The sequence below is a fragment of the Pangasianodon hypophthalmus genome, chromosome 2, assembly GCF_027358585.1.
Source record: "Pangasianodon hypophthalmus isolate fPanHyp1 chromosome 2, fPanHyp1.pri, whole genome shotgun sequence".
NCBI classification, from domain to species: domain Eukaryota; kingdom Metazoa; phylum Chordata; class Actinopteri; order Siluriformes; family Pangasiidae; genus Pangasianodon; species Pangasianodon hypophthalmus.
This window is the reverse complement of record NC_069711.1, coordinates 1852506-1870037: the sequence shown is the minus strand read 5'-3', so window position 1 is coordinate 1870037 and position 17532 is coordinate 1852506. Positions and strand designations below refer to the sequence as shown.

The following is a 17532-nucleotide window of genomic DNA, read 5'->3' as shown; positions in this document are numbered from 1 at the left end:
CTCTTGTGAAGAAACTTTTATATATATATATATATATATAGATAAATCACAGTGTACATTCATTTCTACAAAACCGCCTCATACAAACCAGAACTGATAAAACGTACAAAAGTACGTTAAAATATCACAATGTGTTTTTTTTTTTCACCTGTACAAAACAAACTGCGTTTGATCACAGGAGTAAAATATTTTCGGTATAAAAAGAAGGGATGTAAAAGTGACAGCTTTACAGAGCAGTACATTCAGCTACATCTGATTGGCAACACTCCAGCTTTAGATATTCATTTCTATACATAACTCGTATGATTTGTCCTCTTTTTTTAAAAATGAAACAAAACACGGAGAATAAAGTGTCCAAGCAAAAAGAGAAAAGGTATACAGCATCAAACTACAGAAGTAGAGAAAAGGAGAAAATTAAGATTTTTTCATTAAAAAAACAACAACTCTGTTCTAACAAGTTCGATTCCTGATTTACAAACGAAGCACATATACAGACAGTGACGAGCTGCACTTACGGATAAATAAATATCTACACGCTTTAACTTATTTTCAGCATGACTCACAGAGCAGTGACATTCAAAGATTTTTCACCGTTACAAGAATAATCTTTCAAGAAAAAAATTCAAGAAAAAGGAGGATAAACAGCATAAAAACATCTAACCTGCGAACACGTAACCTAAAATTTAGCAGCAGTACCAGTAAAATAAAAATAAAAAACATTACATAGTTGTTTAAACCTGGGGTTGTCAAAGCTTTTTTTTTTTTTTTTTTTAAGCCAGGGAGCCATTTTGATGTTTAAAAAAAAACAAAAAAAAAAACATGGATTTGCTCAGTACAGATTTAATTTTATGAACCTAATCCAAATATTTAAATATTTAGACTCGTTATTTAAATATTTCTGAGCGTTTCCTTTTCACAGAACACATTTTTATAAAAAGTTTCATCATCTGTGCGTTTTTTTTTATTCAGGGAAGATCACGGAAACACACTCAGATCTGAGCATCGTCTGAGCGTGATGGTCTCCGAGGAGGTCTAGAGTCGTTTCTGAGTGAACTCCAGTGAGAAAGCGATTCGACTCACCTGTAAGTGAATCGACTCACCTGCAGGAAGTGAATCAAACGCGTTGTGTGCTTCACGCTATGGACAAAAAGAGGAAATAAACTCTGGATGTGACACATAAAATGTTTTAAACTAGTTATTTATATGATTATCTAGTCATTACTTTCGTGTTGGCTGTGTTCTCCATGTTGGGGTGATTTTTGTGATTTCTCTGTGCACTTGATAAAGTTCTGTTTCACTTTTTGTCCATCGCTGTATTTATCGCCAGTGAATGAAAGATTTACGAGGACATTCGAAGCTCTATACGCACACTGAATCACACTGAATACACAGAGTGAAACTGATTCTTTTGATTCGTTTCATTCACTTCACACTCCACATAATGATTCGTTTCACTATATGCAGTGTGAAATGAATCAAATGAATCAATTTCGCTCTGATTCACTCCTCAAATCGTCCAATAGCGTCCTGAGTTATTGAGGTTTGCATTTCATTCGGGACTAATACCTATGAGAACGCAACGATTAATATAATAACTTTGATAATGGTGGTTTGTGATTTCCACCACTGTGACCTCTTGACCCCTAGGGGTCCAAACGGGTTTAAACCAACCTTTAAAAGGTGAGAGTGACGCCAGTGGACTCTGCGCCTGCTTCATCACTTTCACCAGTAGATCATGAACTCCAGCTCACTTTTAGTTTTCAACATTGAACATAGAAAAATGTGTCTGTTAAAAAAAACTCGGTTTGCGTTTGTTCCAGTCACAGTCCCAACTGCATGTCAGCAAAGTTGAAAAAGTTGTCGATGTCCTGCGAGGCTGAATTTTTATTCTCAGAAACAAATACCTGTACATAAAAAAAAAAAAAAAGAAACAGAAAAGTACCCTGAGCGAGATTTCTACAAATATTAACATCCATTTATTTTTTAATCAATCCCTGCTGATGATGTCATCAGCATGCGACTCGGAGTTCTCCCCCCTCTGAAAATCCTGACGCACCAGTCGGCTTCCTGACACGAGAGCGCCTGCGTCTGAATTTACATACGGAAAAACACACAGCGTGTCGCGCTGTTTTAGGAAAATAATCCACGCTGCTATATAGGAGTTACTGTTACGCGCTAAAGTTGATTATTTTCCTATAACAGCGCTTCCCGAAGTGTTTTATTCCTCTTACGCATCAGCAACTTGTCCATGATTATATGATGTTATCTATTAAAGAACGACACGCCATACTTTTGTTACTGAGTAAAACATAAACTCTGTGCTGACACTGGAGACTCCTTCCATGCACGATGCATAAACGTCACCGTTGAGAAAGTGGCGTTTGTGTTGCAGCTGTACGAGAATTTTTTTAAAAATAATACAGAAACTGTAAACATATAAAAGCAAGAGATCAAATATTTATAATTATGTTCTTATTTTCTAGCTCTCTGTATCGTGATGTCACATCACATTTAATGGTTGTTGAAATGAATCCGACTTTCCTAGCTGGAAATCTGTCATCGAGTGGCGTTCCATTGCACTTTTCCTAGTAGGAAGGATATTCCCAGATTCCGAGTTTAGTAGGAATCCCGAATCCCAAGTGTGTGTGTGCATTTGAATGAAGATTACACGGAGCTTTGCCTTTGGAAAACTGTAACACGGAGGGATTTTACTTGACCCGGCTAACACTTCAACAATGTTTCACCCGATGCTATGAGCTTCAACACAACAGCTTTCGTACCTGGAAGCGGATTGGTGGGAGTCGGAGGCGCATGCTGATGACATCACAGAGCTACAATATTTATTCAGGAACATGATTTGTTCTGTAGTTACCTTTGTTCCTTTGAACACCTCATTCGCGATGATCCTGCAGGCTTCCACCACGCCGTCTCCGTTCAGCTCGAGAGCCACGACAGGACCTACACACACACACACACACACACACACACACACACACACACACACACACACACACACACAATTAAACCAAAACCGGAAACTCAAAGGACACACAAAGGCAGCAAGACGAGCAGATTTCCTGTACCTTTACTTTTCATCTGGTGTGTGTGTGTGTGTGTGTGTGTTTTAATTTAATGTCCTTGACCTACTTTAACTTTCTCACACACTTCAGAATCTCACCGCCTGCTGCACTACACACATCAGCCGAGGATCTGTAGAATGTTTTTTTTTTTTATTAATTAATTAATTAAATTAATTAACTAGCGTGTATGAATGAAGGACGATCTTTTCTTAATCAGGACACGGGTTTGTAGAAACATGGACGAAACTGCGCAAAATGAAGTGAAACAAAGGCACTAACTATAATCAAATATCATCTTTTACGTGCGATTGTGAGGAGAGAACAGCGCGGCTCGTATCCGAAACAGTTCCCCAAAGACTTTCTGACGTTTTGTCGAGGAAAAAGGCAGTTTGTTTGGTTTCCTCTGTATTAAAGGAGCGAGTGATTATATTTTTAACACCATCTAGGGCTATATTCACAGCAAGAGCGAGGTTTTAAACTGATAAATAAATAAACAAATACAAAGAATTATATTCACAAATGAAGGCATTTTAAAGAGTAAGAAAGGATTTATAAGTGTAAAATATTCCATACTGATCATGTTATAAATCTCTATGAGAGGTTTCAATGTATTCGGGATAAATAAATAGTTTAAAATTCTCTCTATGTGAGGAATAAACCGCTGTGTGTTGTGCAGTTAGAGGAAAATAATAAATGGCGACAGGGTGGTGTGATGAAGCGGAGTTACTGTGACCACCCTGAAGTTGATTATTTTCCAGAACAGCACGTCCATGAGTGTTTTATTCCTCTTACACAACAGCGATTACAAATTTTCTATTTATTAAAAAAAGACGTCATACTTTTTTTTTAATCCATTTATAGTTACATTTAATGTTGTGAAACGTCCAAGAAACGAGGTAGTGCCACTTCTCACTTACGTTACAGCAGCTATAAACCGCACAAATGTAAACTCATTTGTCCTGAAAATGTCAGAAAACTTATATTTACAGCTTTACTGTTACAAAGCGCTGACACTGGAGACTCCTTCCAAGCCGTGCCGTAATACGAAAATAACCCACGTTTTCTGACTAATCAGATTAGAGGATTCAGCCGCACTGTGGGATTACGATGTTATATTTAGCCGTTATCGCACAAATCTTGCCGCACCCATTGTTTTGGGGCTTTTTTTTTTTTTTTTTTTTAGGTCCTGAAGATCGATGACTCAAATGTTACATGTGCTCAAACCTCAACTTCCTGTCTCTCCGCTGCTACGCTAAGCTTAAAAAAAAACAACCTCAGGTCTGAAGCATCATGGCTTTAAAAAAATAAAATAAAACCCACACCTCTCATTACAAGAGAAATTATATGCTGTGATTTAATAGTGTCGAGTCTGTCGCTGAGGTCAAACGGAGGACGTCTCTGACCTTTGGCCGTCCACTCGGTGAGCTCCTCTGCGCTGTTCTGGAAAACCCTGTTCACGTCTTCAGGACGCATGGACACCTCCTTGGTCTGGATGAGGACGAAGCCCTTGACAGTCGCCTGCACATACAGAAGAAAAACTTACAACAAACCGACTTTCCTGGAACGTACGTCAAATCTGGAGTTTGTTCTTGGTTACTATGGCAACTATTCCTATTTAAAAAAAATAAATTAATTAAAAAAATGGAAGAAACGATGATCGGCTTCCTTTTTTTTTTGCTGAATAAATGACATCATTGCGACTTTATAGAGTCTCCAAGTCAAGAAGTAAGGACAGAAGGAATAAAACACTCAGTGTTGTGCTGTTAGAGGAAAATAATCAACGATGGCCTTGTGTGATGAAGCAGTGTCACTGCACCCGTCACGAAGCCGATTATTTTCCTATAAACGGCACATTATTCCTCTTTTACCAGAGCGAAAGCATTTGCCAATGATTCGGCTACGTGTTTAAATTTATCAAAAAGATTTTTTATCCATTTACAGTTACCTTTAATGTTCTGTGAAACAAGTCAGTTGCTGTTCTCACTTCTGTTTTAGCAGCTGTAAATACCACAGTGTTCCCTCACCATCCTCTAGTTTTTTTTTTCTCTTTTATTTATTTTGAGAAACCACAAAGTAAAAACTCTTCGGTCCTGAAGATGTCAGAAAATACGCTCATAAGTATGTGCCCCCCCCCCAGAGTTATTAATAACTGTGATTAATAATCTTGAGTTCGATGTGGACCAGATGATTGTGATGAAGATGTTAGTGTTTGTCACGCAGCCCTGACGAGGCTGTATCGCATTTCTGACGTGGTAAAGCAACAGCAGTAGATAAAGTGTTACTTTTCTCATGATGAGTAAAATCGAGGTGTTATATCAGGATGCTGAAATCATTGCTGTAAGTTTCCTCTTTTGACGAAAGCTTCCTGTTCTCAAAAAAAAAAAAAAAAAAAAAAGTCAGTTAAAGGGCACACGCCGCAGAAAACTGAAATTTTCCTCTTTTTTTTTTTTTTTTGTGATGACTATGAATGAAGCATACATCAATACCATTTCCCGAGCAAACACAAAGACAGGTTTCTTAGTGCTCATGGACACTCGTGTTATTTAGCTCTGTTTAATTTGTGTCCCTGTGTAAGCGGACGATGATACGGTTCCCTTTTTTCCCCCTACAATGAAACATTTCATTCTTGTTTTTTTTTTGGTTCCACCATGTATTCGTTCCTGCTCCCAGCTCTTAAACCAGTCGAAGCTTGAAGTGTTTGTTTTACACAAATACTAACGACGCAAAAAAAGGTTAGCGGCGACGTTATAGACCGTGACGCACTAATGCCACGTCGCATACAATCGATACCCAATCCCGGATTTTATTTCATTTTATTTACGCAGGAAAACAGTTGATTTGGAGACAAAATGGAAATGGGAGCTTTTGTACATCAGTGTTTTTTTTTTTTTTAAAAGTTTTGACCGATAATCAGATTTATATGTCTGTCACAATTAATTATTTAATACTTAAATATTAAAAGTTTTCGTACATGAAACCCCTCACGCCTGAAAAGCGTACACTTTAAAGTCTAATCAGATTAGCTTTTTTTTTTTCAATAAATCACACTAATTTTAAATGAATGCAGTCGTAAATAGAGCACTTTCTGTCGCGCTCTCTCTCTCTCTCTGTTGCTCTCTCTCTCTCTGTCGCGCTCTCTCTCTCTCTCTGTCACACTCGCTCGCTCTCTCTCTGTCGCTCTCTCCCTCTCTCTCTCTGTCGCTCGCTCTCTCTCTCTCTCTCTCTGTGTCTCTGTCGCTCTCTCTCTCTCTGTCGCTCTCTCTCTCTCTCTCTCTGTCGCTCTCTCTCTCTCTCTCTCTCTGTCGCTGGCTCTCTCTCTCTCTGTCGCTCGCTCTCTCTCTCTCTGTCGCTGGCTCGCTCTCTCTCTGTCGCTGGCTCGCTCTCTCTCTCTGTCGCTCGCTCTCTCTCTCTCTGTCGCTCGCTCTCTCTCTCTCTCTCTCTCTCTGTCGCTCGCTCTCTCTCTCTCTCTGTGTCGCTCGCTCTCTCTCTCTCTCTCTGTCGCGCTCTCTCTCTCTCTGTCGCGCTCTCTCTCTCTCTCTGTCGCTCTCTCTCTCTCTCTCTGTCGCTGTCTCTCTCTCTCTCTGTCTCTCTCTCTCTCTCTCTGTCGCTGTCTCTCTCTCTCTCTCTCTGTCGCTGTCTCTCTCTCTCTCTCTCTGTCGCTCGCTCTCTCTCTCTCTCTGTCGCTCGCTCTCTCTCTCTGTCGCTCGCTCTCTCTCTCTTTCTGTCGCTCTCTCTCTCTCTCTCTCTGTCGCTCGCTCTCTCTCTCTCTCTGTCGCTCGCTCTCTCTCTCTCTCTGTCGCTCGCTCTCTCTCTCTCTGTCGCTCTCTCTCTCTCTCTGTCGCTCTCTCTCGCTCTCTGTCGCTCTCTCTCTCTCTCTGTCGCTGTCTCTCTCTCTCTGTCGCTCTCTCTCTCTCTCTCTGTCGCTCTCTCTCTCTCTCTGTCGCTCTCTCTCTCTCTCTGTCGCTCTCTCTCTCTCTCTCTCTGTCGCTCTCTCTCTCTCTCTCTCTGTCGCTCTCTCTCTCTCTCTCTCTGTCGCTTGCTCTCTCGCTTGCTCTCTCGCTCTGTCACTCTCTCTCTCTCTCTCTGTCACGCTCTCTCTCTCTGTCGCTCGCTCTCTCTCTCTCTGTCGCTCGCTCTCTCTCTCTCTGTCGCTCGCTCTCTCTCTCTCTGTCGCTCGCTCTCTCTCTCTCTCTCTGTCGCTCGCTCTCTCTCTCTCTCTGTCGCTCGCTCTCTCTCTCTCTGTCGCTCGCTCTCTCTCTCTGTCGCTCGCTCTCTCTCTCTCTGTCGCGCTCTCGCTCTGGGTGTGGTAAATGGAGGAAACTGATTTCATTTCCCAGTGTGGTTAATATTCTGTCAATCTTTTAAAAATAAGACTACACCAAAACACTACATCAGCCTTTTTTTTTTTTTTTTTTTTTTTTTTTTACAGCTTTAAACATTTTAGTAAAGGAGTAAAGGGAAGTTAGAGAAGTTCTACAGAGGAAGACAGAGCATGTGATCATATTTCATGTTAAAATACGTTAAAAAGGTCAAAGAAACGGCTGAGAATTTAGAGGAAGGTGGAAAGGTTTACAATAAGTTTAAAAATAAATTACAGTCAGAGCCTGACAGATGTACATTAGGTTAGCAGAAGTCAGTTCTTTATTCCTGCTATTAAACAAGATAATTAGTTTGATGTATTTTTGATTTAGCAACTTAGCCTTTATTCTGCTTTTATCTCACCACGTGTCACTCATGATCACAATTATTCCACTTTAAATCCCTTTACGGTGCTTATTAATTCTTATTCAGTTTTTTATTAAATCCATTTTAATTATCTCAGTAGCTCTAATTCCAATTAATTCATTTCTGGAGAGGAAAAAAAATCCAGAAATTCATTTAATTCTATTCTAATTTCTACTATTTTCTTTTCTTCCCCCTTTATTAATCACGCTTTTCATGCGGATTTATTCGTAAATCTTTCGTACGTGAGTTTTCACAAGAAATTTGGTATTCATTAAAATCCTGTATATTCGTCAAAAACGTTCGTTTCCTCTTTGTGCTCCAGAGTGTGTGTAAATTCACATAAATTTGCCATTAATTAAAGAATAAAAAAATAATAATAAAACAAACAAACCAACACAACCCATAAATGAAGAGAAATAAAACTAATCATTCGAAGTTAAGAAAAGAAATGGTGTGTGTGAACAGAGGACGAGTCGTTCTGTCTGCACAGAGCCGTAACCTGTAAACAAGCGTCTCAGCTAGCGCAGGATTTAGCGCTCGCATATTACTGTTAATGTTAAAATATTACTAAATATTCGTATTGATATAGACGTGAGTCAAAATAACTTCCACTTCTGTTTTTCAGTCTTTACCCTGATCGTTCATTTCGTGCTCCCAGCTGTCTGTGCACATTACCTTTTATGGAGTTTTGTGGGCGTCGCTAAATGCAAATGAGCTGTGTCGGGAACGTGCTTTGCACTTTACGGGTGAAACTCGCACGGGTACGAAGAAAACCAGTGTTTCTGAAACTTTTTTTTAAATCTGGCAGAAAACTTTAGTTTGGATTGGTTTACGCAAACATTCACACACAACTTTACTAAAAAACTGATAAATGATTGCAACAATAAACTGAATTTCACCACAATAAACGGTGATATGTTTTATGTTAAATCTCTGCGGCACCCAAAAAAAAAAAATAAAATAAAATAAAATGTTTCTTCTCCAGCATCAGTCTACACCCCTTACCTCATCGATGAGCTTCCGAGCGTTGGCCGTGGTGTAATCTCCAGCGAAGAAGACGAACAGGCAGGACTCCTCGCTCTCCTTTCTCCTCCCTCCTTTGGTCAACGGGACGATGCTGCGGTTCTTATCAGCGGATATGCGTACGCCCTTAAACTCCGACTCGGGATCGGGAAGAGGGACGTGCTCCAACACGGCGGCGTCCTCGGCCATTAGACTCCAGTTGTTCTCTCCTGAAACGGGCGTGAAGTCGTGCACGTTGCTCCAGTTGTTGTTGAAGATGCTCAGCCCTGCGTCCTTGAAGTGGAAGGCCAGCTCGGGGTAATAGTACTGAAAACAGCCGAACTTCATGCCTGTAGAAGACTCGATGATGGGCTGCGTGGCGCAGCACAGAAACACGTCCATTTTCTTGCAGTCCCTCGTGCGGAATTGTTGGCACGCCACCACGCACTTAACGTCTCTGCAATCCCGGAAGAAGACGCTGCCTTTGACGGGGCCGAGCACAATGCGGCAGTTGACGCAGTCGTCGATGGTGACCGTAGCCGAGTGGTCGAGCACGTAGATGTTGCAGTTCTCGCATTCTTGGATGGTGAACTGCTGACCGTTCAGTTTTCCGGGCAGACGGCCCACGGTGGTGTCCTTCAAACCGGTCAGCATGAAGTCTTTGGGATCAACCTGCATGACGAGAGTCAGTCAGCAGCGTTGGTTTAAAAGTCATCTATATTTTATTGTTCTGCATTTTAAACATGGTTTCGCTTTCAACAAGAGATGAAAGAAAAGAGCAAGCACTTCCTGGAGTGTCTAAAAACTAAAACTAAAAGTGAATGTGTCATCATGCCTCAAAATTTCTTAAATGTCAGATGAGGTACTTGACCACAAAACGCGGCAGAACGTCGTTCGGTTACTAAGGGAAGTCAGTGTCGCCTTTATGATGGGGACGGGGATGAGGGGGACCCTGACTCAGACCTCAAATCCTAAATCTGAGACGTGAGTTACTCCTGTGCAATTCACTCTTCTGTAACTCTGAACCTGTTGTTACACAGCAACACCAAGCAACAAACCAGCTACTGCACGAATGATATCCTATACATAATTAGATGCAGCTTAGAGTGCTTGTGTAATAAAATGACATACGTGTTGGGTAACATTCTTAAGAGTTTACAGAATCTGTTTAAACATTTGCCAGATGTTTTGCTTTAAAGGAAGTACTTTTATTGCTGATTGATAGTGCTGCCAGGCCCATGGTTTTCCCCTGATTGTTTTGGGGATTTTGTGCACGAATTAAAAAGTACGTGTGTCAGTTAAAGTACAATATGTAACGAATAAATCACTGACTGTTACAAAGCACTGACACTGGAGACTCCTTCCATAAATAATAAACAAACATCTCCTTACAGAAATCTCTTTTCTGTGGTGTGTCTGCCTTGTGAATGAGCTGTTACTATAGAAACAATAACGTATTAGCAATAAAAACCTTGATTTGATTTAGAAAATAGAAAATTAGCCATCAACAACCTTCTGACCAATCAGAATCCAGAAATCAACAGCACCGTGATATGTAATGTAGATGAAAGGAATATGTAGGGAACTGACATGCTTGAACAACATTAGTCTTAGATGATTATTGGTAAATGTCACAATACATTTGGCTGTAAGTCATAAAGTTTAAAATGTGGAATTTGTGAAAGAGAAAGTGGCAGATATTATTTTTATTAGGGGGCCAAGCACCAAAGTTGCATAAGCAGCCCATTGTAACTGTACCTTTTCTTCTTCTCATTATTATTATTATTATTATTATTATTACTACTACACTTCCACAATGGGAGCCTATAAAACATTTTGTGCGCTTTTTAGAACAGTGTCAGCTGCCTACATGACAGTTTTGGTGTTCGCTGCTCAAGCGCTCTAATGCCACCAGCAGGGCAAAGTATCATAAGACCAACTCGAACAAAACTCACTTCTCAGATTTACGATATGTTGGACGAATCATCCAGAATGACTGAATGAATTTGCCGGTGACATCACCAAGCAGGAAGTGAGGCAATATCTCAGCAACGGCTTGACGTTTTGCCATTAACTTAAGTATTTCCTTGAGAACAAGCAATCATGGTTCTTCTGGATGTTCTCCATTTTATGGTAAGGGAAAGGGCCAGAAAAATGTTTTACCCCTTAATCGCTGTTTAAAGCTTTATTTCTTCTTCTTTTGTTATTTCTGGGATGCAGATCTGGCAAGCCTGCTGCACTGTTCACTTGTTAATCCGACACAAGTTAGATGTCCTAACCTTACCTTTAATCCGTTATTAACACCTGTCTATCATGTAAAATCATGCAAGTCTTCAACAGACTAACACTGTCACGAATAAACAGATGAAAATGATGACGCCTCAGCAGGCGCAGTCAACATGAACCACACTGAAATGCTACCTGAGATGTGGTTGAGGAACTTTGCATAACATTTTCTGTGGGTAATGAATGACACTTGAGATTGGCATCTGGTGTGAAAATTAAACTGCGGTTTTTAAAGTGCATAAGGTAAGATAAGCCAAAAAAAAGATTGCAGTGTGTCTGAATCAGCTCCCTAGTTCAGTAGTCATGGCCTTGATCAGGGTGTCGGCCATTTTAACGGCTATCTCCATCACAAAAATAATTCCAGTGCACTGAAACGTTCGCTCCCTAAAAAAAATCCCACAATGCACCACAAAAACCAGGGAAATGACATCATATTTCCTGAAGCCTCTCATCTCGAAATAAACTGCAGACAAACTCTCAGTCAACTTCGTCTACAAACCTAAGTAGCTTGTTATCGTTGTTTTAGCTCTCAAATGATTACTTTGTTTGATTACTTGTTTGAGTCTAATGACTTTTACTTGGCTCATGATTTGAAAAGTTCGCCTGCGATCCTGCTTGAAGCACCATGACAGTAACCTGTGTGATTAAGTTAACAAATCTGTTAGACATATAATGTCCTGCGTGTTGTTGCTAAATGCCAGTGGTGATGTTTTACAGCGTGAGCACGTAGTCACGTCTCTGGAAATCACATTGAGTCATCAATGTGGAGCAAGCAAGGATCCTTACCAGTGTACGAACTCGTGTACACTATCTACTGATTCACCACCTAGGGAACTAGGGAGCTGATTGAGACACACCCCATGTCTCTAATGGTTAAGCAGGTGGGTTTGATATTTAAAATTTTTGTTGTTGTTGTTTTTTTAAACCTTAACAAGGACTGAAACGCCCCATCTCCATTCACACAGCACTGACTCACAGAGTGTCTATAACATGACTGACAGAAGGCTCATCCAAACGTAAACAAGGATTCCGGACCGGAAGGCAGTTTTCCGAATGGGTTTTCCCAGCCACTTAATACACTTCTGCTAAGACAATGGCCTGACCCATTATTTATTTATCATGTTCTATATATCTTTCAGGTTATTTGTACAAGAAAGAAATTGAGAAAATGGCCTATTGCACCTTTAAAGCAATGCAATCATGTCCACAGGCTTAACAACAGTTACTTCCACTCCTTACCTCCTCTTATTAAGGCTCATTAGGAGACAATATTAGCCGTATGTTTTGGACACAAGAGGCCTCATGACGCTAATTAGCTCCATCTATTTTTAGAAAGCTTAAACAGGAGGCTTATTCTCTCTCTCTCTCTCTCTCTCTCTCTCTCACCTTTTCCCGTTTGTCCCAGCTGTACTGTTTGGGTTCCTCTTGGTTACCGTTGGTGTTGTTGGTAGAGACCTCGGAAGGCAGCGCAGGGTCTTTATCCGGAGATTTTCTCCTTGATTTTTTCGAGAAAAAGCACCCCATGTTTCAAAATATCACCAAAATAATTCCAAAATACCCCACTAAACACCAGGTCTTCCTCACAACCGCGTCAAGCTACCAAATCACTAACGCCCGTAAACCTGAGAGCTTCCCGTTTCTTACCCCTCACACAGCCAGCCAATCATCAACCACCTAGCGCTCGCGCACACACCCAGCCAATCACATGCTGTACTCCTCTCTCTCTCTCTCTCTCTCTCGTGACAATCTTTCACCCTCATTTGCATACCGCACTCTGATTGGATGATGCATGAGCGGTGAAAAGAATTCGGGCAAACCGTTCGAAATAGTGATTCTCCTTCTTCTGTGTTTTTTTTTTTTTTTTTTTTTTTTTAAGTGAGTCGAGTCACTAAAATGATTCGTTCAGATTTCAATTCACTTGCATGAATGTGAATTTCAAATTTGTATGACTGACTTTTCTAAATTTGTAAGGTTATTTCTTACCAAATGAGACATTCTGTGGAGTTTTGTCTTTTGAAAAGAATTCGGGCAAACTGTTCGACAAAGTGATTCTTTTGAGTGATTCGAGTCACTAAAATGATTCGTTCCTGTTTCAAATAATTTGCATGAATGTAAATTTCAGAAATGCAGAAATTGGTATGACTGACGTTTGTAAACTTGTATGGTTATTTCTTCTTAAATGAAACATTCTGTGGAGTGAAATGTTTTATAATTTGAAAATTATAATCTTTAAAATCTTATTGCATGTAATGAATCAGCACTGATTCAACACTTTATTTACTTTTCCTGTAATTCTGCATTTTTAATTCATTTATTGATTCATCTTCAGTAACTGCTTTATCCTGGAGCTGGAGTCTATCCTGGGAACACTGGGTATGAGACGGTAATACACCGGGAATGGGACGTCAGTCCATCGCAGGGCGCCATGCACACGAACATTCACACCTAACATTCACACCTTCACATTTAGCATAGCCTATCACCTACAGCATGGTGTTGAGAGGAGGGAGGAAACCAGAGAACCCAGAGGAAACCCATGTAGACAGTGAGAGTACTGTTAAACTCTACACAGAGACTAACATGAGCTCCGGATTGAACTCTGCTGAAGATGATCTTCTAGCTAGGTTTCTGAAAGCATACTATTCGCTTAAATCACCTTTCTTAATCTATAGAGCTCCAAATATGACTGACTAATTCGGACTCGTCTTGACTCAGGCAGCTCTAATTTGCATGTACAAAATCTATTTCTTATGAAATTAAACATCCTGATCATTCCATGTAAGTAAACATTTGCATTAAGGACTGTTTCTACATTCCTACATTTACGATCAGTTATTTATTTTTTGCAATTTGAATTATGAAAGTATAATTGACCTTTAAATGGCAACGGTTTTCTCAGACTGAACAGAACTGAAACAAATCTCTAACATGCTACCACAGGAAGACACAAAGAGACGTCTGACACTCTTCTGAGGTTTAGATGAAACAGCGTGGTATGTTTAATATGTTCCTTGATTATGCACATGTATAGGTTCCTAAAAACCTTTTGAGTCTCTTTGATGTGACATGCACAAATATGTGTGTAAAATAAAGACAAAAGTCATGTCATCCTTAACAACAAACTGAATTTCATGCTTGAAACATTACTTTCCAAAAATCATCCATTACAGGTTATGAAAAATATACATTTTAGTTTGTTATCTGAACTCATTCACCCCCCTGAAATACTTCCACAAGTCAAGAGTCACATGTTCAACAGGAAGTTGCATCATCCCAATTTTCTGAAGATCATGCGAAGAAGAAATTCTTTTTCCTTTATTTTCAATGACCATGTTGACTGATGAGGTTACTTTCAAAGTACAAGCTTGTTACCCGAATTATAGATCAAAAGGAAATTATTCATTTTTAAAAATTATTTAAAAAGTAAAGCATTAGAAAGTCCTTAATGAGCATTAACCGTGGATGCTAGTTTTTAAGTGCTTAAAAAAATGCTTATTTAAGAGAGAAAAATGCAGAAAAGAAACCTTGTAAAATATGTGTTAAGGTTACACACTTGCTAAAAACTTAAACATTGTACATATATATATAAAAAAAAATGATAGAAAAGTTAAATTTAAGAGTCACAAGCACTAAATGACCCGGTAATCCTGGAATCATTATCCGGTGTGTTGTAAGACAGCGCCCCTGCTGGTGATGGTTCATTACATCTCCAAATTGTCACCATGTGAGAAGCAGAGATTCACCTCAGCTTTCATTTACACTGATTTTCTCCTGGGATTAATCATCATGATCTACTTTTGGGGCGTCATTTAGACATTAGGAGTGCTGGGAGTGCTGCAGCAGGATTAATTTAACTACAACTACTTAAATACTACTACAACTACTACTACTACTACTACTAATAATAATAATGATATAGATAAGATAAAGATCAACTTTAAAATAGTGTATTTTGAGTATGGTTTAAATTTCTATGTTGAAGATAGTATGTGTTTTGTCAGATACCAGTATTTTGCCAACAATTACAGTTTTTAATTCATTAATGAACGACACGTTGCACTTTTTTTATAAATAGATTTAATGCTACTGAACATCTGCGACACTCGATTCTTCAGGACAAAGCAGTTTACGCTTTCACGTTTCTCTGTAACATGACGAGCTGCAGTTTAATTTTTTGTCTCATTAACTTTAAGTGAGAGAGAAAAAAATTGTTTATAAGCAGTAACAAGATGAACTCCTGCATCAGGAAACTCCTGACTGTTACAAAGAAGCGCTGATACTGGAGACTCCTTCCATAAAATGTTAAACAAACATCTCCTTCCAAAAAAAAAAACTTCACCATAGCAACGATTATACACTTTTCTTATATGTAATGTCAAGTTTTTAAGCTTGGATTATGTTTAGCGTCCACAGTACACGTCCCTGTGTTGATTAATATAAAATTAATCAACAACTTCTGATTATTATAATCAATACACATTGTCTGTCATGATTTGGTTGTTATGGTTATTGTTTAGTTATTATAATTATAAGACTACTTGTCTGGTTAATTAACACAAAAGGGGTTCATTTAATACTCGCTCACTAAAAACAAGAATAAATAATATTAATTTTAAGTGCAGTTTTACTAAAAATTGTGCAGTGTTTGTCATCTGTTTGTCATCTGGATGAGTGGAAAGTTCAGGAATAACAAGATTTAATGGCTTGGATAAAATACATATGATACATACTTGTCCTGTGGTTGCTGAAATTTCTAATAAATGAACGAATGAATGAATGAATGAATAAAAATAAATAAATAAATATTTTTTACTTTGCAGTCCCTGGCTGCAAAAGGTTTAAGACTTAAGACTAAAATCATATTTTAACTTCTCTAAATGTATTAAAAAAAACCCATTATGAACATTCATTAACAGCAACCCAAAATGACATGTGCGACATTTCCAATCAGCATGAGAGGAATGAGACACAAACTGCATTGTTGTCGTGTGTGTGTGTGTGTGTGTGTGTGTGTGTGTGTGTGTGTGTGTGTGTGTGTGCGTGTGTGTCTTTGTGGGACCAAATGAATATCTGATAGTCATTTGTCTGGTCCATGTGAGGAAGGTCCTCATAATGATTGTAAGACAAACGTGTGTGTGTGTGTGTGTGTGTGTGTGTTTGGACATGTGTATCTTAGAGCCTAAAGAATGGAAGTCCTATACATGGTTATAAAATACCCTTAAAGGAAGTTATGCAAGTCTGTTCTTGGAATTCCAGAAACGTGTGGAAGGTATAGAAACATCTCCGCATTCTTTTCTGACAGCTCGTGAAGTTGTGCAATGTTTCTTTCTTTATAGGTCGCGGGCTCAATGTGAGGCAAAATGCACATTTCAGGTTTATGTAGAGACATCACATTTTGTATATGAGTCAAGGGGTTTTCCATACATACGTACATACATACATAATATTATATTCTTTAAAAATATCACAGAGATCAATTTTTACTTCTATTATGACCTTAAAAGTAAAGTACTGTACACCGCCCTGGTTGCGTTGCCCCAACAACGCTTAAATAAAATATATTTTGGAGATAATCAAGGATTTGTCGAGCTGAGTTTTGTTTTTATTCCAGTTTCATCACTTGATCTCCAGCATCTTAACAAAACTCTGACCTGGGACTAACTCACTTATTCAACGACAAATAATCCTAAACTTTTTATTAAGTCAACTCATTTCACAATCTGTCTAAAAAATGCTGCTACAATTTAAATTACTGAAGCAGCAGGATGAAAGATTAAAGATCCACCTCAAGGTTTTATGTCTTGTGTGTTCTGAGGTGCTTTTCTGCTCACCACGGTTGTAAAGAGTAATTATTTGAGTTACCTGTCAGCTTGAACCAGTCTCACTGGATGTTTTTTTTTCTGAGAGAGAGAGACTGTTGTGTGTATCTGAAATATTCACAGATGCTTCATGGTCACAGAGTATTCCTTTATCAGCTCTGGCCTTAACCCTTTTGGTTGTGCCTGTGTTCAGCATTGAATTTATTTGAGATGTCACACTCCACAGTAGTGGTTAGTGGCTCATATGAAAGTAGACACTCAGGGCTTTAAGAATTTGCAGTTTTTCACAAGTACTTCTTTTTTTTTTAACCTAGCCTACTAGGTTTAAATGTTATAATTTCATTGTGGCAGTTGTATATAGTGTTTACTATCAAAAAAGTTTTAGTTGTGCTCTTCGCTTTATCTCTGTATCAATGTTATTGTGGAGAGATGAGAGTTTTTTGCCCAGCAGGGGGCTCACACTCGTCCCATCCCCATCTCCCTGCTCACCAGCAGCTAAACACAGTGTCACGATACTCTACACACAGAAACCCAACAGTGTCCTGACTAATCTTATAACAGACCTGCCGTGATAAAATATTTCATTTGTTTACGCTGATTGAAAATGTCCGATAAGTTGA

The 17532-nt window shown here is 39.1% G+C and overlaps 1 protein-coding gene across 1 annotated transcript; it reads right to left on the bottom strand.

The window, feature by feature from the left end:
* Positions 1-12760, bottom strand: rp2 (RP2 activator of ARL3 GTPase). The gene is made up of 5 exons (XM_034300826.2): positions 12480-12760; positions 8811-9479; positions 4484-4598; positions 2873-2958; positions 1-1904 (listed from the first exon to the last, which is right to left on the bottom strand). Exons 1-5 carry the CDS (start codon positions 12615-12617, stop codon positions 1821-1823), a joined length of 1092 nt encoding a protein of 363 aa, XP_034156717.1. The 5' UTR covers positions 12618-12760; the 3' UTR covers positions 1-1820.
* Positions 12761-17532: the final 4772 nt, after the last annotated feature.

What these genes read in the sequence shown, in the direction of transcription:
- rp2 (XM_034300826.2), bottom strand. Translation starts at nt 12,617, where the DNA reads ATGGGGTGCTTTTTCTCGAAAAAATCAAGGAGAAAATCTCCGGATAAA. An exon ending in CACCGAGTGGACGGCCAAAG is followed by an intron (nt 2,959 to 4,483) that starts GTCAGAGACGTC and finishes GTGTGTGTGTAG; the next exon opens with GTCCTGTCGTGGCTCTCGAG. An exon ending in AGGTGTTCAAAGGAACAAAG is followed by an intron (nt 1,905 to 2,872) that starts GTAACTACAGAA and finishes TTTTATGTACAG; the next exon opens with GTATTTGTTTCTGAGAATAA.